This window comes from Jaculus jaculus, chromosome 3, assembly GCF_020740685.1.
Source record: "Jaculus jaculus isolate mJacJac1 chromosome 3, mJacJac1.mat.Y.cur, whole genome shotgun sequence".
In the NCBI taxonomy this organism is placed as follows: domain Eukaryota; kingdom Metazoa; phylum Chordata; class Mammalia; order Rodentia; family Dipodidae; genus Jaculus; species Jaculus jaculus.
In genome coordinates, this window is record NC_059104.1 from 826,465 (window position 1) to 850,691 (window position 24,227).

Here is a 24,227-nt window from a genome sequence, read left to right on the forward strand (position 1 = left end):
GTAAAGTGCATGAGAACTGCCCTGGATTGTCAAAACCCATATGAAGAAACCAGGGATGCTGCTGTGTGTTTGTAATCCCAGCACTGGGAAGGGAGAGAAAAGACCCCTGAGGCTAGCCTACTGGGAAGCTCCAAAACAATGAGACTCTGTTTCACAAAGGTAGATAGCATTCCTGAGGAACAACATTTGAGGCTACCCTCTATCCTCCACCTGCACACTCACCTATGTGCATGCATACCCACAAATCGCCATCACATACACATGCACCTACACACACGAACATGCATATATACACACTAAGTACAAGGTAGTCAAAAAGAAAAAAGGAAAAAATATATCAAGCTAAAATATATTCTAGGATTGGAGAGATTGCTCAGTGGTCAAAGGCGCCTGCTTGCAAAGCCTGAAGGCCTAGGTTTTATACCCAAGTACCCACTTAAGGCTAAATACACAAAATGGCTCATACATCTGGAGTTCATTGTGGCAGCAAGATTCCCTGGTGTGCCCATGCTTCTCTCTCCCTCCCTATTTGCAAATAAATAAATAAAAATATCTACATCTATCTATATATATGTTTTTCCTAGCTATTCTAAAAAACTTTTTTTATTTATCGGAGAGTTAGAAAGAAAGAGGCAGACAGACAGAGAATGAACACACCAGGGCCTCTAGCCACTGCAAATGAACTCCAGATGCATGCACCACCTTGTGCATCCGGCTTACGTGTGTACTGGAAAATTGAACTTGGGTTCTTATATTTCAGTCAAGTGCCTTAACTAGCCATCTCTCCAGCCCTATTCTAGCTATTCTTAAAAAAATAAATAAAGCCGGACGTGGTGGCGCACGCCTTTAATCCCAGCACTCGGGAGGCAGAGGTAGGAGGATCGCCATGAGTTCAAGGCCACCCTGAGACTACAGAGTTAATTCCAGGTCAGCCTGGACCAGAGTGAGACCCTACCTCGAAAAACCAAAAAAAAAAAAATAAATAAATAAATAAATAAATAAATAAATAACAACTCAGAGGCTGAAGAGATGGTTCAGTGGTTAAGGTAATTACCTGCAAAGCCTAAGGACCTGGGTTCAAATTCCTCAGTACCCACTTAGCGTCAAATGCACAAGGTGGTGCATGTATCTAGAGTTTGTTTGCAATGGCTAGTGGTCCTGGAACACACATTCTTTCTATCTGCCTCTTCCTCTCTCTCCAATAAATAAAAAAACTTGGAAACCAGACTGGTGAGGAGGTAGAGGTACGATCATCACTGAGTCTGAAACCAGCCTAGGACTACAGACGGGAGTTCCAGGTTCAGCCTGGGCTAGGGTCAGGCCCTACCTCGATGATAAGAGCAACAGCAAAAACAAAACAAACAGCAACAACAAAAAACTTGAGAGCTAAATTGCCAACAACCATCAAAAGTGAATAAATTGGGGCTTGGGAAATGGCTTAGTGGTTAAGGTGTTTGCCTGTGAAGTCTCAAGACTTAGATTTGATTCCCCAGGACCCACATAAGCCAGATGCACAAGGGGACACATGCGTCTGGAGTTTGTTTGCAGTGGCTAGAGGCCCTTGTGTGCCAATTCTCTTTCTTCCTCTCTCTTTCTCAAATAAATATATATTTTTTAAAAAGTGAATAAATCACCAGGCATGGTGGCACACATCTTTAATCCCAGCACTTGGGAGGCAGAAGTAGGAGGATCTCTGTGAGTTCGAGGCCAGCCTGAATTCTTGGTCAGCCTGTGCTAGAGCAAAACCCTACCTCAAAAAAAAAAACAAAAACAAAAAAATGAATAAATCAAAGCTTTATGTATGACTCTAAGTTGTCCAAAAGCAATGACAGAAGGTTGGGTCCTTACCTTCCTCAACTTTTCTGGAGAAAACTCTAAGCCAACAAGAAAAAGAGTAAAGAAGACCCCAAATTCTCCTAGTGTCTCCACTTGTACAATAGACTGAAAAACAAGAAAACATAACAACATATAATTTAGTGTTTAAGTATACTTAATTGAGTGACTATCTGCTAACATGGAGGAATGTCCCCCAAAAGTATGTGTGTGTGTGTGTTTTTAATTTATTTGGGGGGAGAAGGAGGCACCATGGCTTCTTGCGGCTGCAAAGAAACACCAGGCACCTGGGCCACTTTTTGCATCAAGCTTATGCAGGTTGCTCGATAACTGAACACTAGCTAGCAGGCTTGGCAAGTAAACTGCTGAGCCATCATCCCAGTGCCCCAATTTTTTAAAAAACATTTTTTTTTAGTTTTCTTATTTATGTTTATTTATTTGAGAAAGAGAGAAAGAGGCAGAGAGAAGTAGAGTGAATGGGCGCACCAGGGCCTCCAGCCACTGCAAACGAACTCCAGACGCATATGCCGCCTTGTGCATCTGGCTTACATGGGTCCTGGGGAATTGAACCAGGGTCCTTTGGCTTTGCAGGCAAATGCCTTAACTAAGCCATCTCTCCAGCACCCCCCCCAATTTCTTTTTTTTTTTTTTTTAAATTTTATTTATTTATTTGAGAGCGACAGACACAGAGAGAAAGACAGATAGAGGGAGAGAGAGAGAATGGGCGCGCCAGGGCTTCCAGCCTCTGCAAATGAACTCCAGACGCGTGCGCCCCCTTGTGCATCTGGCTAACGTGGGACCTGGGGAACCGAGCCTCGAACCGGGGTCCTTAGGCTTCACAGGCAAGCGCTTAACCGCTAAGCCATCTCTCCAGCCCCCCTCAATTTCTTTTTTAAAGAAAGTAATTGGGGGCTGGAGAGATAGCTCAGTGGTTTAAGGCACTTGCTTGCAAAGTCTACCAGTCCAGATTTGATTCACCAGTGTTCGTGTAAAGCCAGAAACAAAAAATGGCACATGAAAGCCAAGCATGGTGGCACACATCTTTAATCCCAGCACTTGGGAGGCAGAGGTAGGAGGACCGCTGTGAATTCAAGGCCACCCTTAGACTACATAGTAAATTCCAGGTCAGCCTGGATTAGAGTGAAACCCTACCTCAAAAAACCAAAAACCCATGGGCTGGAAAGATGGCTTAGCAGTTAAGTGCTTGCCTGTGAAGGCCTAAGGACCCTAGTTTGAGGCTTGATTGCCCAGGATCCATGTTAGCCAGATGCACAAGGGGCACACACATCTGGAGTTCATTTGCAGTGGCTGGAGGCCCTGGCGCGCCCATTCTCTCTCTCTGCTGCTCTCAAAAAAATAAATAAAAATAAACAAAAACAACAACAACAACAATAAAAAAGGGCACATGAATCTGTAGTTAATTTGCAATGGCTAGAAGCTCTGGCATACCCATTCCCTCTCTCAAATAAATAAAATTATAAATTAGTTCTCTGACTTTCTAACATATCTGAGATCATTGTATTTTGTGCATATACGTATGTTCATGTGTATATGTGTGTGTTACTGGGGGGGTGCATATATGCTACAACATATGTATGAAGATTAGAGGACTTCTTTTGGGTCAGTCTCTTCTACCTCATTTGAGGACTTCTCTGGATTCTCACTCTGTTGTTGCTCTTTTCTACACTAGCCACCAGGTTCTGGGAAATTCTCTTGTCCCTGCCTCTTACGTCACTTGTACTCAGTGTGCTGGGATTACAGAAGCCTTCCACAGCTTGGGTACTTGAGCAGAAAGCACCTTTGACCACTGAGCCATCTCCCCAGCTTTTGAAATCATTTTTGACTTCCTGACTGTTCTTTTTCTTGTTTTGTTTTTTCGAGGTAGGGTCTCACTCTAGCCCAGGCTGACCTGGAATTCACTATGTAGTCTCAGGGTAGCCTCTAACTCACAGTGATCCTCCTACCTCTGCCTCTCAAGTGCTGGGATTAAAGGTGTGTGCCACTGTGCCTGGCTTTCTTTTTTTTTTTTTTTGATCAGCTAGAGGACTATTTACTTACTGAGAAATAGCTGTGGGGTTCAAGGTCAAATTCATGGCTACTTCAATCTTCATTAGCACTTTTCTCCACCCACCTCTGGGGGATACAGATTAAACCTGGGCTGAATGTTGGGCCAATTCACACTAGCTTCTTGTCTGGATTTGGGCACATCTACATAGGGGAATTTTTCTCAGGTGAATTTTCACATTTGGCCACATCCCAGAGGTTTTCATGTACATACAGGGTTCATATGTCTTTTGACTCATTTCCCATTTATTTTTAGTGTTGTCACGTTACATAAAAAGAAACTATATATATTAACGTTAATGGGGCTTAGCACTTAAGGCATTTGCCTACAAAGCCTAAGGACTCAGGTTCAGTTCCTTAGTACCCACATAAAGGCAAATACACAAGATGGCACATACATTAAGAGTTTGTTTGCAGTGGTTAAAAGTCATGGTGCGTCCATTCTCTCTTTCTCTATCTGCCTCTTTCTCTCTCATAAACAATAAATGAATAAAATATTTAAAAAGGAATATCACTTCTTTAAAATGCTCATGATACAGGTGTTCCTGAGTTTATACTGTAAGCTGACTGAGTTGATCAAAGTTCCCAACTTTTTTTAAAGTTGTTCATTTTACTTTTAACTTTTCTTCCTTTTCATTCATTTTGCATGTATATGTTTAGATGGTATATATGCATACAAATCTAAGCATGTATGTGGACATGTGTGTATCCATGTCCACACGCACACATGAATATGTGCATGAGGAGTGTAGAAGTGCTTTCCACCTTATTTATTGTGACACGGTCTCTTGCTTGAACCCAGGGTGGATCAATTTGGCTAGTCTAGTCTAGCTAGCCAGCTTGCTCTAGAGATCCCACCTCTGGAATTACAGGCACAGGACATTATGCCTGGCATTTACAGAAGTGCTGGGGATCTGAATCCAAGTCCTCATGCTTGCATTAGTATTGGTGTCTTCCTCAGTTGCTTTCTTCTTTATTTTACTGAGGTAGTGAGCACAGATCTCAATGATTCAGCTAGTCTAGCTAGCCATCTTGTCTCAGGTATTCTGTCTCTTCCTCCCATGCTCTAAGATTAGAGGCAGCTGCCACATTTACCCAGCATTTACGTGGGTGCTGGATATCTAAACACTGATCCTCACACTTGAGCAGCAAATGATTTATACACAGAGCCACCTCCCTGGTCCCTCAACCATTTACAGTTGCTCTAATTTTACTAAGTCTCTTGTTTAGAGCAGTCTTCTTAAGGGTACCATGGATAAGCCTTTGACTTTTAATATGGGAATTAACTCCACTTAACTTACTGTTATGCCAGATGTTTGTTCCTATTTCCTTCACATCTTGTTTTCATGGTTCCTTACTACTATTTCTATTTTATTTATTTATTTTTCTTCCTTTTTCTTATTCAAGTCATAGCTATGACTCCAAAATAACATACTTAAACCTCCATTTCTCAACTTGGTAAACGAAAGCCTGTCAACTTCCTATGAGGAAAAGGTTGCTATTTGGATGCAATTATACTTCCTCCACTAACAATGCCCACTCTTGGCTAGGGTGTTCCTAGGTCTTTATTCACAATCATAGATCAGAATAGTGCAGTGTTGCAGGTATGTATGCTGCTCAGTTATCTTGCCTTAACTTCTTGCTTGAGAGCTATCGCTGCACCAATATCTCTGCTTTTACCTGCAATACTCAGGGAAGGAGAAGGTATGGGGCAGGGATTGTTCAACTCTACCTTTTAATACTGTTCTAAATCACAAGAAGTGCAGTCCACTGTGCTGCTAAGGCTGTGGGACCTTCATGAGGTGTGAAATTCCTTCCCTTTAGGTTATGTTAACTAATCTAAAAAAGGCCCAAGGCTGTAGCCTTAGGACCTAGGTAGACAGCTCTTTGCCTGGCAAAAAAAAATCATTTGCTCTTGAGATCAGTCTTAAGTGGTGGTTATCTCTTCAGATTTCAAGCTAGGGGAATCACTGAGCTCTTCTGGCCTGATTAAGGATTGTTGACTACCATCTGTGTACCATCTCCCTCTATGAAAACTGTTCCACAACTAACCACAATAGGGGTATCCTTGGGCTCCACAGTTTCTTAAGATGGGGGCTTTGATCAGCTTTCCAACTACACTAAAACCAGCATTTCTAGTTGCTTCAGTGTCTGAAGGATATCTGAATAACAATAGGCTTTTACATAACAAGAAATGGAATTTTTAGCACTAGAGAATGGCTTAGCAGTTAAGGTGCTTGCCTGAAAAGTGTAAGGAGCCAGGTTCGATTCCCCAGTAATCATGTAAGTCAGATGCACAAGGTGGTGCATACCTCTGGAATTTGCAGTGGCTAGAAGTTCCTGGCACACCCATTTATTCTCTCTCTCTCTGCCTCTTTATCACTCTCTCCAATAAATAAATATTTTTAAATAAATATTTTAAAAAAATCATTACACATGCTGTTCTTACCTTAATACTGTTTAGTCCTGAAGGCCCCAGCAGTATGCCACAAATAATATAGCCAAACATTGTAGGTAATCCTATTGTTGTGCAAAGCCAGCCACAAGGTAGGGACAGCATTCCTATGGTCACGATGTCCTAACGTACAACAAACAAATGAGAAACACAGGGCAGTTGACTGGATGAGTAGGATGGAACAGAGGTCCCTGATTTCATCTCATCTCACAGGAATGATGAACAGATAGGGAAATTAAGAGTTCTCATTACTATTGTGTTATGCACAAAAGTTAAAACTGTTATGCTTTGTTCTGGAAGATGAAATTCATTTCTCATGGCTTAATGGTACCAGCAAACTTGTATTGCTTGCTTAAGCTCTCTGAGTCTCTAATGACTAAGTATTTGAGTGCCAGTGAATTTTCTGGCCCTCAGAGTTCATGTGCTAAATTGCTCACTGGATTTCCCGCCATCTTAACAGATATGGCAAGTTCAACTACGGTGCTGTGAGCAAGACTAGAAACAGAATATTTATATGGTCTCAAACAACTCCCAGAAACCACTATTCATAACAAAGGAAGGGGGAAAAAGATTCACAGAGAAGTGTCCTGCTTTTATGGAAGACACTGATGTCAGTCTGAAGAAGCAGCCCTCCAGGCCCATTCCAACCATTAGCAAGATGATAACACTCATGGGCTGACATGAACTTTGCCTTCCAGCCAGGCTCAGCTCCCAGGAGGAGTCCTTGAGCATTCTGTCTTTCTCTTCTCCAGATGATGACATTGCCAGGCCTCCCTCAGAAGTTGTACTGGCTGCTCCCATGTCAACTATTCCAAAGTGGTCATAATGAACTAAACCATTATATTGGAAAGACAGAGATCTACAATACCTTCATCTGGAACACCAGCCCTGCCTAAGGTTCCCATACTCCACACCCCATGTCTGAATGAAGCTATGTAGAAATTCCTACCCACAACTCCTCTGCCTTAAAAAAAAAAGCTTTGTAAGTGGGCTGGAGAAATGGCTTAGCAGTTAAAGGCCTGGAAAACCAAAGAACCCAGGTTCAATTCCCCAGGACCCAAGTAAGATAGATGCACAGGTGGTACATGCATCTGGAGTTCATTTGCAGCAGCTGGAGGCCCAGGCATGCCCATTCTCCCCCTCTCTATCTGCTTCTTTCTCTCAAATAAATAAAATATATTTTTGGGGGGGAAAGCTTTCTAGGAGTTGGAGAGATTGCTCTATGGTTAAAGGAGCTTTCTTGCAAAACATGATAGCCTGGGTTCAATTCCCCAGGACCCATGTAAACCCAGATGCACAAATTTTCACATGTCTGGAGTTTGTTTGCAGTGGCAAGAGGCCCTGGCGTACCAATTCCCTCTTTCTCTCTGCCTGCAAATAAATAATGTTTTTGTAAAATATAGAAAAAAGCATTTCTAGTTCTAGTGAAAATAGTTACTATTTTATTGAGATAAAATCTTATTCTGGGGCTGGAGAGATGGCTTAGCTGTTAAGACACATGCCTGTGAAGCCTAAGGACCCAGGTTCGATTCTCCAGGTCCCACGTAAGTAAGATGCACATGGCACATGCATCTGGAGTTTGTGTGCAGTGGCTAGAGGCCCTGGCATGCCCATTCTCACTCTTTCTCCCTCTGTCTCTGTCTCTGATCTCCCTGTTTCTAATAAATAAAAATAAAAATAAAATCTTATGGGGGTGGGGAGGGAGGGAATTACCATGGGATATATTTTATAATCATGGAATATGTTAATAAAAATTAAAAAATAAAAATTAAAAAAAAAAAAATAAATAAATAAAATAAAATCTTAAAAAAAAAATCTTGGGCTGGAGAGATGGCTTAGCAGTTAAGCGCTTGCCTGTGAAGCTTAAGGACCCTGGTACGAGGCTCAGTTCCCCAGGTCCCACGTTAGCCAGATGCACAAGGGGGCGCACGTGTCTGGAGTTCGTTTGCAGAGGCTGGAAGCCCTGGTGCGCCCATTCTCTCTCTCCCTCTATCTGTCTTTCTCTCTGTGCCTGTCACTCTCAAATAAGTAAATAAAAAATTTAAAAAAAAAATCTTATTCTGTTGCCTAGGCTGGTCCTGCAATTCTGGATTCAAGCAGTCCTTCTGCCTCAGCTTCTGGTAAAAACAGCTTTTAGATAGCTTGAATCCCATAACAGTAACTTTCAATTTCAAAAAATCTTCCAAATTCTCAAAAGAACAAATTCAGATTCATTTTAAAGTTGAATGAAAATGGGCTTTTGGGGCTGAAAAGATCACTTAGTGGTTAAGGTGCTTGCCTGCTAAGCGTAAGGACCCAGGTTTGATACCCCAGAACCCATGTAAGCCAGATGCACAAGGTAACATATTCATCTGGAATTCATCTGCAGTAGCTAGAGGTCTTTATGCACCCATTCTCTCTTTCCATCTCTCTCTTTAATAAAATAACTAATTAATGAATAAAAAAATGTTTAGGGCCAGGTGTGGTGGCGCATGCCTTTAATCCCAGCTCTCGAGAGGCAGAGGTACGAGGATTGCTGTGAGTTTGAGGCCACCCTGAGAATACATAGTGAATTTCAGGTCAGCCTGGGCTGCAGCAAGACCTTACCTCAAAAAAAAAAAAAAAAAAAAAAAAAAATTAGGGTTGGAAGGATGGCTTAGCAGTTAAGGTGTTTGCCTGCAAAATCAAAGGACCCAGGTTCAATTCCCCAGGACCCACATTAACCAGATGCACAAGGGGTGTATGTGTCTGTAGCTCATTTGCAGTGGCTAGAAGCCCTGGTGCACCCATTCATTCTCTCTCTCTCAAATAAATAAATAAAAATAAAATGTTGTTTCTTTTTTTTTTTTTAACAGGCTATTTCAAAGACAGGCCATCTATAATGTTGGCATTCAGGAGGCTGAGACAGGAGGATCGCCTTGAGTTCCACCATGGAACATTGCAGAAAGGCCTCTAACATCAGGCAGGCAGACAGACAACTAATCTAAGGCCCAGAGGCACAGTTCAGCCTTACCACTTCCATGAAGGGCAGACTCACAGCCACAGCTTACCTTTATGAAATGGTGGTCTGCGCGTGGGATGGTTGAGTCTCTGGGCTTGGTTAGAATGTACTGGTTGTTCTGGGAATCGATCAGCATGCTGAGACCCAGACCATCCTCCACTTCCCGCTTTGTGATATTTTGCTTGGAACTGGCCTCCTCTTCCTCCACCCTCAAAACCGCCTCAAAGTTGACTCCTTTCACCTGTAAGAATAACCAATGTTATAAAATTAGTCAATTAAATGCTTGCACATTCAATTTTAAGAGTAAAGACCAAGGGCTGGAGGGATGGCTTAGTGGTTAAGGCATTTGCCTGCAAAGCCAAAGGACCCAGGTTCAATCCCCCAGAACCCACGTTAGCCAGATGCACAAGGGGCATGCACATCATCTGGAGTTCATTTGCAGTTGCTGGAGGTTTGGGAGTGCCCATTCTTTCTCTCTCCTTCAAATAAATTTTAAAAAAATATTTTATTTTTACTTATTTATTTGACAGAGAAAGAGGGAGGAATTAAAGGCATGCACCACCACACCTGGCAGAAATAGTTATTTTAAAGTGTCCAATAGCAGAGGTTGGAAAGATGGCTCAGCAGTTAAAGGCACTTACAAAGCTTGATGGCCCAGATTTGATTCCCCAGTACCCACATAAAAGTAGAACCACAAAGTGAAGCATGTATCGAGTTCATTTGTAGTGGCAGGAAGCCCTGGTATGCCCATATTCTGCCTATCTCTCTTTCTCTCAAATAAATAAATAAATAGATAAATAAAATACTTAAAAAATTCTAAAGTAAAGTATATTGCTGAAGACTCCACATGCTTGGGCTGCAAGATCACTGAGAAATCGGGCTAGAGCTGAACTAAAAACCTCCTCCCTGTAGACCAACTGACAGAAAGCCAGAAAAAGCTACATTGCATGCAGCCCTATGGAAGAGAAAAGTCATCAGTGGAAATAAACAACAGTGGACACTGTAAACCTTAAGTTTGGCCAACCAAGCTAAATGAGCCAACAGGTATAATAGTGGCATGTCATTTATGGGGGAAACCAACTGCTCACTAATTAGACTGGAAGCCCACGCCATGGGAGAGAATACATGCCTGGTACTGAAAAGCTAGTCAAAAGCCTATGATGGGGGAGGATTTGAAACCCTGGGGTGTAGCGCCTCCCAAGTGCTGGGATTACAGGTGGAATACCACGTCTGCTCAGAATTTATATGGACACTGGGGGTCCTAATGCAGGTCCTTGTACTTGTGCAGCAAGCACTTTACTAAGCCATCTCCCCAACCCTATAACTTGTTCTTTGATCTTTTGGGAGTCCATACAAGATCTATAGTCCTTGGCATCACGTAGGTTCTCAACATAAGAAAAGTGAATAGCCCGAAATGCTCCTGAAATATGACAATGCTTTGCAGAATTTAACAGAATCCCCAGTAGCTGAGTACTGAAACTCAACCATACAAACTCATTACAACCAGAGTCCCAATCCATATGAGTGACAAAGCTGAGAGTGAGACAAGCCATGACATGCTAGTATCTATAGTTGTTACAAAAAAAATCAACTTACTTCTGAAGACTAAGTCAAAGTCTTTTCCATGCAACACAGAAATATTTTGGCTTATCCTCATTCTCAACCTCACCACGACATATGTGAACATCTTTCAGAGCCCAGCCTCATCAGAACAGTTCAGGGAGTTGCTCTGCTTACTGATTTATTGTCATCAAAAGCGTGCTCCTCTATCTCCTCCTCCAAGCGATCTGCAGCCTTCTTTACATCTTCAAGAATCTCATCAAGAATGGACAAACTCTTGTTTTGATGTTGCATATTTTTAAGGGCTTCCACTTGATGTTTTTCTGCAGCAAGAAGTTCCACATACTCTGTCTCTTCCTATTTGTAAGAAATGAAAATTTATTAAGGAATAAACTAGGGTATGACTTCCTCATGCCCACTCAATGGGCCCTTTGTACAACTCTCCCTCTATCCAGCAGGAGGAGCCAAGTGTCCTAGTCAAACGTGCCAAACTTAGCAAATGGTATGGGACAAATCACCCGCACAAATACAACAAGGAAGGTAGGATGCAACTGGGTCTACCACCCCTTAAGGCCATCTGCTCACATGAGCACAGCAATGCTTTAGGCACAGTGCTACCAGGCATGAAGCCATACCTAAGTATTTAGCTACTTACTGAATTTCTAAATAGGATACAGTCCAGGACCAATTATAGAAAGAAAAGTATTCCAGGAAAAAAAAATGTAGTATCACTATTGATTACTTTGAAAACTGATGGTGACAACAGAATTTAATAAATGCATTTTATAATATTATTTTTGGCCAACAACCTTACTTTTTAAATATTACTTCTTGTCTAGTGCAGAACAGTGGCATCCAGCATGCAGGCTAGTCCCAGTGACACCCAGCACTTCTGAGGTGGGAATTGTACCAGCTGGAATGCTTCAGTGTTATGGTCTGCATGTTTGGACTGATACCACTGAAACTCATGTCTGTCCTCTCTTATAGCAAAGCAACCACAAGTCTCAACCTCACTATAGATGCCTATTTGAAATCATTCTCAATGTTATAGGATCAGCCAAAGGACCCTATAACACCGTGAGCCTGTTCAAGACAAAGCACAATCTGTTTCTAATGCCCAAAGGCAGTTCCAGGAACTCACACAGGTAACATAGGCAGAATGGCAGAATCATGAGTTATCAAAGGCCTTGATTTAAACACTTGTCTGGTTATCATTTTCCTACCAAAAAAATAATATATTTTGGTAAAGAAAGTTTAAGATGGGCCAGGTGCGATGGTGCATGCCTTTTATCCCAGCATTTGGGAGGCAGAGGATCACCATGAGTTCGAGACTACCCTAAGAGGAAAAAAAAGTTTAAGATATCTATATTCTCTTCTGTTTATGTAAAGTTATTAGTATTTTTTGTCTTTTTTAATTCTTTTTTTTTTTAAGTTAAAAACTAGGTAATTACAATTTTTTTTAGAACCAAGGTCTTATATAGTCCAAAAAGGCATCAAACCTTATGTAGCTGAAGGTGACCTTGAACTTCTGATCCTCTTGCCTCTGCTTCTTGAGTGCTGGGAATATATGTACCACCATGCTCAGTTTGGTTTTTCAAATGTAGAGTCTTACTCTAGCCCAGGAAACCTGCTCAGTTTTTTATATTCTCTACTTTTTAAGCTGTGTAGTAAGGAGCACTGTAATGTTTTTCTATATTAAGGGCTTGGCTTAATACCTTACATAGAAAAATGCGTATATCCATTTTTTTTAAAAAGCATATACATCTGACACATTAGTGGTTTCTTCTCATCATTTAAAAATTATATTTGGGCCAGGCGTGGCAGCACACACCTTTAATCCCAGTACTCGGGAGGCAGAGGTAGGAGGACTGCTGTGAGTTCGAGGCCAGCCTGGAACTACAGAGTGAGTTCCAGGTCAGCCTGGGCTAGACTGAGACCTACCTCAAAATAAAAAGAAGTAACTTGGGCAAAGTCCTGACTTTAGATGTACACGTTTTAAACCAATGTTAGTATTTTTGCTTTCAATGGACATGTACACTGAATACAGACAGTAGGGACAGAAGAAAGATTTCACACCCAAAGGAATCTCTGACAGAACTCAACAAAATGCTGGCTGAAAATGCAAATGTAGTCGATGTCATTTAAGCACTGGCAGCACTATGTTCTAAGATGCATGGTTATGGGATAATGCTGAGTGAAACTCGGTATTCCTACAAAGACTAAGATGGCTGGGAAACCACAGGGCAACACAACCTTCTGGGCTCCATTTGTGTGTACAGCCTGGCACTGCCTGAATCATCAGTCACTATGTTAGCACAGAGCTGTAGATTGATCTCACCCCCTTCTTTCATGGCTGTAGGTTTATTCCACATCTGTCTCTGTGTGTGAGGCCAGCACAGGATTTCCACAACAAAAAAAGGACCACAGGCAGGTTGCTCTTAGAAGGCATGACTACACTACCAGACACAGGAAAGGTTCTCACTCCTACCAAAGCCTTTCTAGTCCTATGCCCACATCCCTCCTCCTGCCATTCCCTGATCACACCTTATCAGACAGGACAGGCACCTTCCTTCCATTTAGTGGCTGACCTTAATGGCGGCCTCCCGTAGGGCCTCCAGCCGCTGCTTGCTGCTCTCCTTCATGTTGACCACATCTCTGTAATCCCCCTGCAGGGCTCTCTGCAGTCCATAGATGGCCTGAAAGACTGAGTTTTCACTTTCATTCAACTCCTTCTGAAATATTTCAAATGTGTGCACTTGGAACAACTTCTCCTCATCCGACAGCCCAGCATCCTTCTCTGCTGCTCGGATGGCATTTTTCAGTTTGTTCAGAACCACATTCTTCTGCCGAAGGAGACCAGTGAGCCTCCTGCAGCTATCCAGAACCCACTGCTTCCTGTGCGTGGCTGCAGCGCCCTTCCCACGGTGCAGTTTGATGGCGTGCTTTGCCACCTCCTCATGCTCTGCAGCGCTCACTATTAAGTGAAGAAGTGGGGGCAGCATCCAAAAGAAACCTTCGTCCAGCACCTTCATGGTCCAAGGACACAGGCTGGCAAGATAGTCCAGAGACTCCTGCTATCAACAGTTTGCATTTTAGATGCCCATTTTCGACTGAAAGACAGATAATGCCGTTACATATAGCTAAGGACTACTAGTACTGAGGTAAAAGGTAAAATATCAATTACATCCAGGAAACATTACTTGGAATAAAATGTTCTTTTTCCTAGATTAACAGCAACATCTGAACTACTTATTGTGTTCAATATTACAGTCAAATCCTAAATGTTCAAGTACCTTAAGTGGAGGCTAAAGGAGTTTCATTTGATTTTAAATACAATTTAAGAAATTTGAAACATATATGGCCTTGCTAGGTTTGTGGCACATAACTGTGATCCCAGAATTCAGTAGGTAGAGACAGGAAGATCAGGAGTTCAAGGCCAGTCTGGGATTCATGAGATCCTGTCTAAAAAATAAATAAGTGGCTAGGCACAGTGATGCATGCCTTTAATCCCAGCACCTGGGAGGCAGGAGTAGGAGGATCACTGTGAGTTCGAGGCCACCCTGAGACTACATAGAGAATTCTAGGTCACTCTGGACCAAAGTGAAATCCTACCTCAAAAACTAAAATAAACAAACAAACCAACAAGCATATATGAAGACAAATCTCTCTATCTTCTGATGATAACCTTTTTACTCCTGGAGTAAGTATTTTAGAACATGCACATTTGAAGGAAAAGAGAGCAGGTACACCTTTTACATTTGTAAGGGGCAAAGGGAGAAAACAGAAACAAAATTTTTTAAATGTTCTGTGCCATCTCTGAGCCTAGTAATACTATGTGTAGTTTATTTCTAGTCATTAGAACCTGAATGAAAAAAAACAGAAAGATGTCTTAATATTAAGACCTGTGGCAGATCTTGTCAGCGCTCTCCGAGTGTGATTGTGGCTGCCTTCGCATCACCTGGGTCCCCAACACTACCATGGCCTATCGGCCGCGAAGCCCATCCCAGTATGGGAGCCGCCGCGACAACGTCTCCAGCCCGCCGTCCCCTGCGAGATGGAGTCTCGGATGGAAGCGCAGAGCCAACGGGAGACACAGGAAGCCCGAGGACACCGAGGAAGGCAAGCGCCAGGCGGCTAACCGCCAACCTGAGAGCTTTACCACTCCTGAAGGCCCTAAACCTCGTTCTAGATGTTCAGACTGGGCAAGTGCAGTTGAAGAAGATGAGATGAGGACCAAAGTTAACAAAGAAATTGCAAGATATAAAAGAAAACTTCTCATACATGACTTTGGAAGAGAGAGAAAATCATCATCAGGAAGTTCTGATTCAAAGGAGTCTGTGTCTGCAGTTCCGGCTGATGTGGAGACTGATGAAAGTGTCTTGATGAGAAGGCAAAAGCAGATCAACTATGGAAAGAACACTATTGCCTATGATCGCTATATTAAAGAGGTTTCCAGACACCTTCGACAACCTGGAATCCATCCCAAGACCCCCAACAAATTTAAGAAATATAGCCGGCGGTCATGGGACCAGCAGATAAAACTCTGGAAGGTTGCTCTGCATTTTTGGGATCCTCCACCTGAAGGAGGACATGATTTGCAAGAAATACAACCTGTAGACCTTGGAGAAATGGAGACAGAATTCACAGAGAGCAGTTCTGAGTCTCAGACCAGCTCACAAGATAACTTTGATGTATATGCTGGCACACCCACCAAAGTCAGACACGTGGACTGTCAAGTGGAGGATGAATTTGATTTGGAAACTTGTTTAACTGAACCCTTGAAAGACTTCTCTGCCATGAGCTAACTGCCACCTGGCGGCCACCCAGAGTAATACTTGCCTCTTCTTGGCCTGGGGGAAGTCTGGCCAATCATGTGCTGTTGTGCACTTGTACTTGGATGGTTTCTCTGTTATGAGTTTATTATTTGATGATGAATTGTTATTCTTGCCTTATTTGTATGTATAGTGTGTGTTTTGCATGTTTTAAGTTGTAAATGGAGTTAATTTGAGGGGAGATTGAATCCCCATAATCTTTTAACACTTCATTGCTTAATGCCAACCATCTCCAAGTCAAAAGACCAGTACACAACTAGTTTTCCACAAGCATCTGAGACTTTCAGTTGCTACTTTTGTCAGGTGGGTTAGCTATATATTTAACCATGTGCTCATTGTGACTGATTCAAAGTCAACTGTCTTTTCAGGTAACGGATAATATATTCTCAGACTCAGGCAGCTCCAGTTACTTCATGGAAACCTGTTTTCTGGCCTTTTATCAATATGTTCAAATAGTTATTTCCCCTCCCTTAGAACTCTGAACAAAGGTGTTAAATTGAATTGTTATATTAATGGATTTTATGTAAGTTATATAGTCTTAATTTGGTACTTGTAAATAGTGCAAGGTAGAATCTTAATCTATAATTTTGAGAGTTGAGGCAACATGGGGTTTAGCAAACCTTCATTTTAAGTGACCAGTTAATTTCCCCTGTAATACTGCTTAAATGGTAATGTGTACAGATTCTCAGGTGTTCAGTTGTAAGCTTGTCAAGATTTACATTTCTATTGCTTCTGTATGGATTAATAATGCAAAATAAAAAAAAAGAACTTTTATCTGAAAAAAAAAAAAAAGACCTGTGAGGTTTAAATTAATTGCTCTATCCACTCTACCTCCACTGCACAAAAATATTTTGTAACAAGGCTGAGCAAAATTCAGCAGCACAGTAGTTTTGTACTTGAGGATTTTTCCCTACAATACTTTAAGTCTAATTAATACAGTAGCAATATAAACACTATAGCCTTCCCAAGAAGGGTTTATAAAACAATTAAAAAATAAACTCCCTTCCTCCCTCTCTCACCAACCAACCAACATGTCTTCATGACTCTACCATGTGCAAAAGACAAAAAAAAAACAGTTCTGCTTAAGTGGTGCCAAATGTGGCGGGCATGGTGGCGCACGCCTTTAATCCCAGCACTCGGGAGGCATAGGTAGGAGGATTGCCGTGAGTTCGAGGCCACCCTGAGACTACATAGTGAATTCCAGGTCAGCCTGGGCTAGAGTGAGACCCTAACTAGAAAAACCAAAAAAAAAAAAAAAAAAGAAGTGCCAAATGTTAGGCTGAGATGGCTCAGTGGATTAAAGCACCTACCACATGACTCTGAGTACCTGGATCCCCAAGCCCCTATTAAAAGCCATGTTTCCAGGCATGGTGGCACACACCTCTAATCCTAGCACTTGGGAGGCTGAGGCAGGTGAACAGCTGTGAGTTCAAGGCCAGCCTGAGACTACACAGTGAATTCCAGGTCAGCCTGGGCCAGAGTATGACCCTACCTCTAAAAAGGGGGGGGGGGGCTGGAGAGATGGCTTAGTGGTTAAGCGCTTGCCTATGAAGCCTAAGGACCCCGGTTCAAGGCTCGATTCCCCAGGACCCACATTAGCCAGATGCACAAGGGGGCGCATGTGTCTGGAGTTTGTTTGCAGTGGCTGGAGACTCTGGAGTGCCCATTCTCTCTCTCTCTCTGCCTCTTTCTCTGTCTGTTGCTCTCATAAATAAATTAAAAAAAAAAAACACCTTTAATAAAAAAAAAAGCCAGAAGCTATGGTGGGCTTCTGGAACCCCAGTGCATCTACAGTGAGAAAAAAAAGGCAGAGAAAAGAATTTCTTAGAAGCTCATGAAAGGAGTGTGAACAATGACAAGATCCTGCTTCAGATTGGGTAGAAAATGAAAACTATAATCTAAACATCCTCTTACCTCCATATACACACATCCACCCCCCCCACACACACATTCTCTTTCTCACATGCATACATTCTTTTCTCTCTCACACACACACTTAAAGGTCAAAAGAAAACATCAATTTCCCCATACATGAAGAGCAACCACTGGATGACCATACTCAGGAGCATTCAGAAAACGAATTCTTCTAAGATGCTGAGTAGCCTACTCAGCCACTCTATTGCCTTCCAAAAAATGTGGAGTATTGCCAAATTTCAAAAGTCAATCACAGTTAAGTAAAACATCAGGATTAAAATCATAGCCAGGTGTGGTGGTGCATGTCTTTAATCCCAGCACCTGGGAGGCACAGGTAGGAGGACCACCATGAGTTCGAAGCCAGCCTGAGACTCCATAGTGAATTCTAGGTCAGCCTGGGTTAGAGTGAGACCCTACCTCGAAAAATCAAAAAACCAAAAACCAGAAACTTTTTAAAAAAACCACAAAAATATAACTAACTATATAACCATACCTAAATTCTAGGATTTTATCAAATGTACAAGCCTTTCCTATCACTGAAATTCAGGTTCATTTTCTTTTCCTCTACAAGACCTAAAACACATACCACTCACTCACTCACAAGGCAAGGATAGCAAAGGCAACTTGCTTTCTGGAATCTCAGTTTAGGAAATGAGGAAGGTCTTGGTGTTCACAGGGTGGCAGCTGCATCTGAAATATCTACAAGATGCAGCCCAGGACAGGCAAGAGCACTGTTTGAGAAGCAGTTAGCGAGAGTGGTCAGAAAAAGTCACTAAGGAAGAGTGACCTTAGAAGTTCAAAAACAGAGACTGAAGAAGGAACAAAGATAAGAGTGGTTAAGTAAGAAAACTCTAAGAATTATCCATGAAATCTGTCACCCAGGAACTGCTAGCTACACAGCTATGTCTTAAAAGAAAATGAAATGTAGTCAGGCGTGGTGGTGCACGCCTTTAATCCCAGCACTCGGGAGGCAGAGGTAGGAGGATCGCCTGAGTTCAAGGCCACCCTACAGAGTTAATTCCAGGTCAGCCTGGACCACAATGAGACCCTACCTCAAAAAAACAAAAAAAAAAAAAAACAAAAAAAGAAAAGAAAAGGAAAGAGGGCTGGAGAGATGGCTTAGCGGTTAAGCGCTTGCCTGTGAAGCCTAAGGACCCCGGTTCGAGGCTCGGTTCCCCAGGTCCCACGTTAGCCAGATGCACAGGGGGGCGCACGCGTCTGGAGTTCGTTTGCAGAGGCTGGAAACCCTGGCGCGCCCATTCTCTCTCTCTCCCTCTATCTGTCTTTCTCTCTGTGTCTGTCGCTCTCAAATAAATAAATAATTAATTAATTTTAAAAAAAAAGAAAGAAAATGAAATGTGCCTTCTGAGTAGGATTGCAGTTTAAAGAAAAGAATACACATGTACACTACCTACTCTCCAAAGGCTCCAACTGTGCAAACACACCAGAATTGTCTCTCCCTGGGACTCTGCCTCCTGAAGTGTATATATTAGTACTTTGACTCCACTGCTAACCCTGATCCTAATACATTTCACCTGGTTTTCCAAGCAAAGCAGAAGCAAAGCAAAGATGAAACAAAAATAAGAGATGGCATTTCTAGAGACTGTACTCTGACCAAACCAGAAATACAACCAACAGAGAGATAAACACCTAACAAAAGCAAGCATGAGAACTCCAAAAGCCTGCAGGCCAGGTCATTTAATGAGATGTGACACCACAAAAGATCCTGTAAACAATACTGATACCCCAGATAGTCCCTGTGGTCAGACTGACAACCTCAAGACACCAAGAAAAAACAGCTGGTTAAAAACAAAGTGTTGCCGGGCGTGGTGGCGCACGCCTTTAATCCCAGCACTCGGGAGGCAGAGGTAGGAGGATCACCGTGAGTTCAAGGCCACCCTGAGACTACAGAGTTAATTCCAGGTCAGCCTGGACCAGAGTGAGACCCTACCTCACAAAACCAAAAAAAAAAAAAAAAAAACAACAAAGTGTTGAGGGCTGGAGAGATGGCTTAGCGGTTAAGCGCTTGCCTGTGAAGCCTAAGGACCCCGGTTCGAGGCTCGGTTCCCCAGGTCCCACGTTAGCCAGATGCACAAGGGGGCGCACGCGTCTGGAGTTCGTTTGCAGAGGCTGGAAGCCCTGGCGTGCCCATTCTCTCTCTCCCTCTATCTGTCTTTCTCTCTGTGTCTGTCACTCTCAAATAAATAAATAAAAATTAAAAAAAAAAAACAAAGTGTTGAGATGGCTCAGTGATTAAGGTACTTGCCTGCAAAGCCTAACAATCCGAGTTTGATTCCCCAGTACCTACATAAAGCCAGATGCACAAGATAGCACATGTATCTGAAGTTAATCTGCAGCTGCTGGAGGTCCTGGTGTGCCCATCCTCTCTCTCTGCAAAGTGTGGTGACACAAGCATTTAATCACAGTACTGCAGAAGCAGAGGTAGGAGGATCTCTGTGAGTTTGAGGCCAGCCTGAGATTACACAGTGAATTCCATGCCAGCCTGGGCTAGAAAGAGACCCTACCTCAAAAACAACAACAAAAACAGTACTGAATTTCAGCAGGCACTAGAGGTCTGGCTGCTAAGGTTAACTGGGACTGTGTGTGGCTCACTTCCTGGAAGGGAGAGGAAGGAGAACGTGCAGCAGTGGCCTTGGTTATGCCAGTGTCAATACTTCACCCACAGAGGCTACCACCCCAAAAACAAACTGACTGTTTCTTCAACAGAGTCACAAGCTGATCAAATTATTTCAGGCATCCTCCAGTGGCTAAGCCTGTCCTGTTCCCAAGAAGGCCAACTTCCCACTTCTGAAGGAAACAGAAGTTTCTCAAGAACCACAACATAAATTGGATATGCTTTACTTATGCTGCCCATTTCCCCCAAAAGACACCCAAAGGTGATTCTTTTACGGGTCTCATGCTTCAAGAGAGTATAAGAATGACACACTACACCCAGCTATAGCACTCCTAGGCATATATCCTAAGGACTAGTTTCATTAGCTTAGAGATACTTGCTCAACCATGTTTACTGCTGCTCTATTCACAACAGGTAGGAAATGGAATCAGCCTAGATGTCCCTCAACTGATGAGTGATAATGAAGATGTGGCACATTTACACAATGGAGTTCTACTCAGAGGTAAATAAAAATGAAGTTATGAAATTTTGCAGGAAAATGGATGGATCTAGAAAGGACTATACTAAGTGAGGTAACCCAGACCTAGAAAGCCAAATGTCGCATGTTCTCTCTCATAGGTGGATCCTAGCTACAAATGATTGAACTTCTGAGTGAGTAGGAAGAAAACTCAGTAGCAAAGGCCAATAAGCTAAAAAGGAGATATAAAGAGAACAGAAGGGGGGGGGGTTAATAGAATGGTATTGTATATAGGTAAGTATAACAGATTAATGGGGGTGAAAAGGCCTAAGTGAGGTCAAGGGAAGAGACTGAGTAAAGGAAAGGTAGAGAGAGGACTAATAAAATCTAAGAGGATATAAATAAGTCATATGGAAACCTACTTTTTTGTACAACAGAACACTTGGGAGCCATAAATTATTACCAGAAAATTTTCAGTGCCAGGGATGGGATACCTTCCAGTGAGTTGTTGGCCAGGGAGGTCCCTGATGCCCCCAAAACATTACAGGCCATTGCCGAGGCCCTTGGTTTCCCATCAGGAAGAGATGGTAAGACCCTATTGCTGAAGACTCCACTTACTTGGGCTGCAAGGTCACTAAGAAATCCTGCTGGGGCTGAGCTGAAAACCTCCTCCATGTAGACCAGCTGACAGAAAGCTGGAAAAAGCCATGCTGCATGCAGTTCAATGGGAGAGAGAAAAATCATCAGGGAAGATACTCGACAGTGGACGCTGCAAGCCTTATATTTGGCCACCCTGGCCAAATGAGCCAACTGGTGCAATAGTGGCACATCTGTTTTGGGGTACACCCATAACTGCTCTCTAATTTGACTGGAGGCCCACTCCATGGGAGGGAACACATCCCTGATACTGAAAACCTAAAACAGGGGTAGTCATGAGCCTAGGGGTGTAACGTCTGCTGCTGGCTGGCTAAATGTATATACTATGCTCATCAAACTGCCCAGTAAGCACTTCTTTTAATGTTCATGCCCATATACTAATGCTACTCTCACTTCTGGTTAGAGAACCTTGTTTTTTTCAGATGGCAGTAACCTTGGGATGACTCAGAAGGCACCATGGTGCTGAGAAGAACTGACAGAAGAGTGCTCGGCACTGAAATATCTCTATCACTTTCCAAGGCCTTTGCAGAAGAGATGGAGGAAAGACTAAGAGATAAAGGAAGGGTAGGACTTCTTACAACGTGCTCCTCCAGACACAAAATGGCCTTGATATCCATGACCTCACAGTGCCTGATACTACCTACTCAAGATCATCATAATAGAGGAAAATCAAGATAGAGGAAAAGATCATGACACCATGACTGATTGGGGGTGGGGGTGATATGATGGAAAATGGTGTTTCAAAGGGGAAACTGGAGGGAGGTTGAGAATTACCATGGGATATTGTTTACAATTATGGAAGTTGTCAATAAAAAAATAAAAACAAACAAAAAATGACACACTAAGGCTGGAGAGATGGCCCAGTGCTTAAGGAAGTTGCCTGCAAAGCCTAAGGACCCAAGTTCTATTTCCTTGTACTCACGTAAAGCCAGGTGCACAAGGTGGCGCTAGTGTTAGAAGCCACGCATGGTGACACATACCTTTAATCCCAGCCCTCAGGAGGCAGAAGCAGGACTGCCTGAGTTCGAGGCCACCTTGAAAATACATAGTGAATTCCAGGTCAGCCTGGACTAGAGTGAGACCCTACCTCGGAAAAGGAAAAAAAAAAAGCGGGATGAAGGGGAGACTGAGGGTTGCTAAAACAGCCTCAACAGCTTATCTCACACGGAGACCACATAAAACTACAGAGGGGCTGAAACGGGGGACTCGGGGAACTGAACAGGCAAGTCTCCCTAAAGTCCTGGGAAAGGGGGAGCCTCCCAGCAAGACCTCCAGGAAAGAGCAGGGTACCCAGAAGAAATCGAACTCCGCAAGACCCCCAGGTAGGGGTCCTCGGAGGGAGCCGAGAGCGCGGCGCGCACCTCGGAAAGGACAGCAATCTCGCAGCCGCGCACTCACCGGGGCCGAGCAGGCCGCGCTCAGGACGTGCGGCGCGGACAGCACCGTCCCTGGCCCGGAGCTCTGCGGCGCCGCGAGTCTCTGCGGACGACGTGGACTGGCTGGCATCCCCTTCCTGAGACAGGACCCGGACGCGCAGGACCGCCGCCGCCCTTCGCAAACCACAGCCCTGCGGCAGCCTGCCCAGAAGCGAGGCGCGGCCCCCTTAAAAAGGCGGGACGCGGACGGGTCCGTCGGCCTTGGCGCGGCGCCGTGCACGCCGGGAGCTGGAGTTCCGGGGGATCGCCGGCTGCTACCCTCCCAGGATCGGAAAAGGTCACAAACCCCTCAATAGGCAACACGTGCAGACTTGAAGGGACGCTGCGCCACGATGCACTCTCGGAGCTGCAGACTGGGCTGGCTCCGCGAACGCCCACAGAGAGGCAGCGTGCGCCTGCGCAGAGGGCCGGCGCTAACAGCGGTGGCGTGCACCTGCGCACAAGGCAGGCGGCGGCCGGTGGCAGGCCTGCGCCTGCGCAGAGAGCTCGAGCAGCTGCCGCGGCGCTGGCCAGCATGGTAGGTGACAGCGGTTTTGCCCTGCAGGTGGGGCACGGCCAGGGTGCGGAGGTCACGGATAGGTGACGGCCCCAGAAGCAGGGGGCCAGGTCGGGGACGAGCGAGGGACCCGACCCGTCCTCGGCAGTGTGTTAAGTGTGGCGTACTTGGAGGGGCGCGGCCCTGCGTGTGGGTCGTGGGAAGCTCGGGTGGGTCTTCGGGTGTGCCTAGGCCGCCACAGGGGAAGGCGGAGGGTGACCCCTATATTGATGGGGCGGAGGGAGCGAGCTGGCCAGGCTCCAAATATGCAGGGGCTTTCTGTTTGAGCCCCAAGGCGCCGCCGGGTAGCTCCGATTGTCCACTCTCTTCCAAGGCGAGGGGAGAGGAGAACGCTCGAGGTCAAGGAAGGTGACCCCCAGAGAGTTATGCCATGGCCGGAAGGTCGCTTGCCCGGCCCAGCACGCTGACATTCACGGTGGCTGTCGCCTGGTCTTACCAGAGTGAGTGTAGTGGAGAGCAAAGTTAAGGACAAGAAGGGGGGTGGGGGGGGCGGCTGCGGAAGAAACCTAGGTCGAGTTTGAAAAACTATGAAACCACAAGGCTATCAAGGAGGGGGCAGCCGGAAGACTTTTTTTTTTTTTTCTTTTTTTTCCAGGTAGGGTCTCACTCTAACCTAGGCTGACCTGGAATTCACTCTATAGTCTCAGGGTGGCCTTGAACTCATAGTAATCCTCCTAGCTGTGCCTCCCAAGTGCTGGGAATAAAGGTGTTAGCCACCGTGTCCAGCCCAGTCCTACTTTTTTTTTTTTTTTTTTTTTTGAGGTAGGGTCTCACTCTGTCTAGCCCAGGTTGATTTGGAGCTCACTCTGTACCTCCAGGCTGGCATTCAACTCACAGTGATCCTCCTA

At 44.1% G+C, this 24,227-nt stretch overlaps 3 protein-coding genes across 10 annotated transcripts in view; 2 read left to right on the top strand and 1 right to left on the bottom strand.

Moving 5' to 3' along the window:
* Tmco3 (transmembrane and coiled-coil domains 3) overlaps window positions 1-23,210 on the bottom strand; it is a 59,112-nt gene extending 35,902 nt beyond the window's left edge. For 4 of the 5 annotated variants that reach the window (XM_004663422.2, XM_045145269.1, XM_045145267.1 and 1 more), the window contains exons 1-6: window positions 22,786-23,210; window positions 13,481-14,002; window positions 11,070-11,249; window positions 9,382-9,573; window positions 6,347-6,475; window positions 1,849-1,941 (exon numbers count right to left, since the gene is read on the bottom strand). In XM_004663422.2, the coding sequence (XP_004663479.1) occupies window positions 1,849-1,941; window positions 6,347-6,475; window positions 9,382-9,573; window positions 11,070-11,249; window positions 13,481-13,924 (1,038 nt within the window). In that variant the 5' untranslated portion in view covers window positions 13,925-14,002; window positions 22,786-23,210. The remainder of the gene's footprint in view (window positions 1-1,848; window positions 1,942-6,346; window positions 6,476-9,381; window positions 9,574-11,069; window positions 11,250-13,480; window positions 14,003-22,785) is intronic. The other variant, XM_045145268.1, reaches the window with a different exon arrangement.
* LOC101593350 (histone RNA hairpin-binding protein-like) lies at window positions 14,870-16,084 on the top strand. The gene has a single exon (XM_004649434.2). It carries the CDS (start codon window positions 14,870-14,872, stop codon window positions 15,695-15,697), a length of 828 nt encoding a protein of 275 aa, XP_004649491.2. The 3' UTR covers window positions 15,698-16,084.
* Window positions 23,211-23,291: 81 nt separating the features above from the next.
* The window catches only part of Dcun1d2 (defective in cullin neddylation 1 domain containing 2), a 39,205-nt gene continuing 38,269 nt past the window's right edge, over window positions 23,292-24,227 (top strand). For 3 of the 4 annotated variants that reach the window (XM_045145740.1, XM_045145742.1, XR_006636254.1), the window contains exon 1: window positions 23,292-23,340. In XM_045145740.1, the coding sequence (XP_045001675.1) occupies window positions 23,338-23,340 (3 nt within the window). In that variant the 5' untranslated portion in view covers window positions 23,292-23,337. Of the gene's footprint in view, window positions 23,341-23,446; window positions 23,467-24,227 lie in introns of those variants that run through there. The other variant, XM_045145741.1, reaches the window with a different exon arrangement.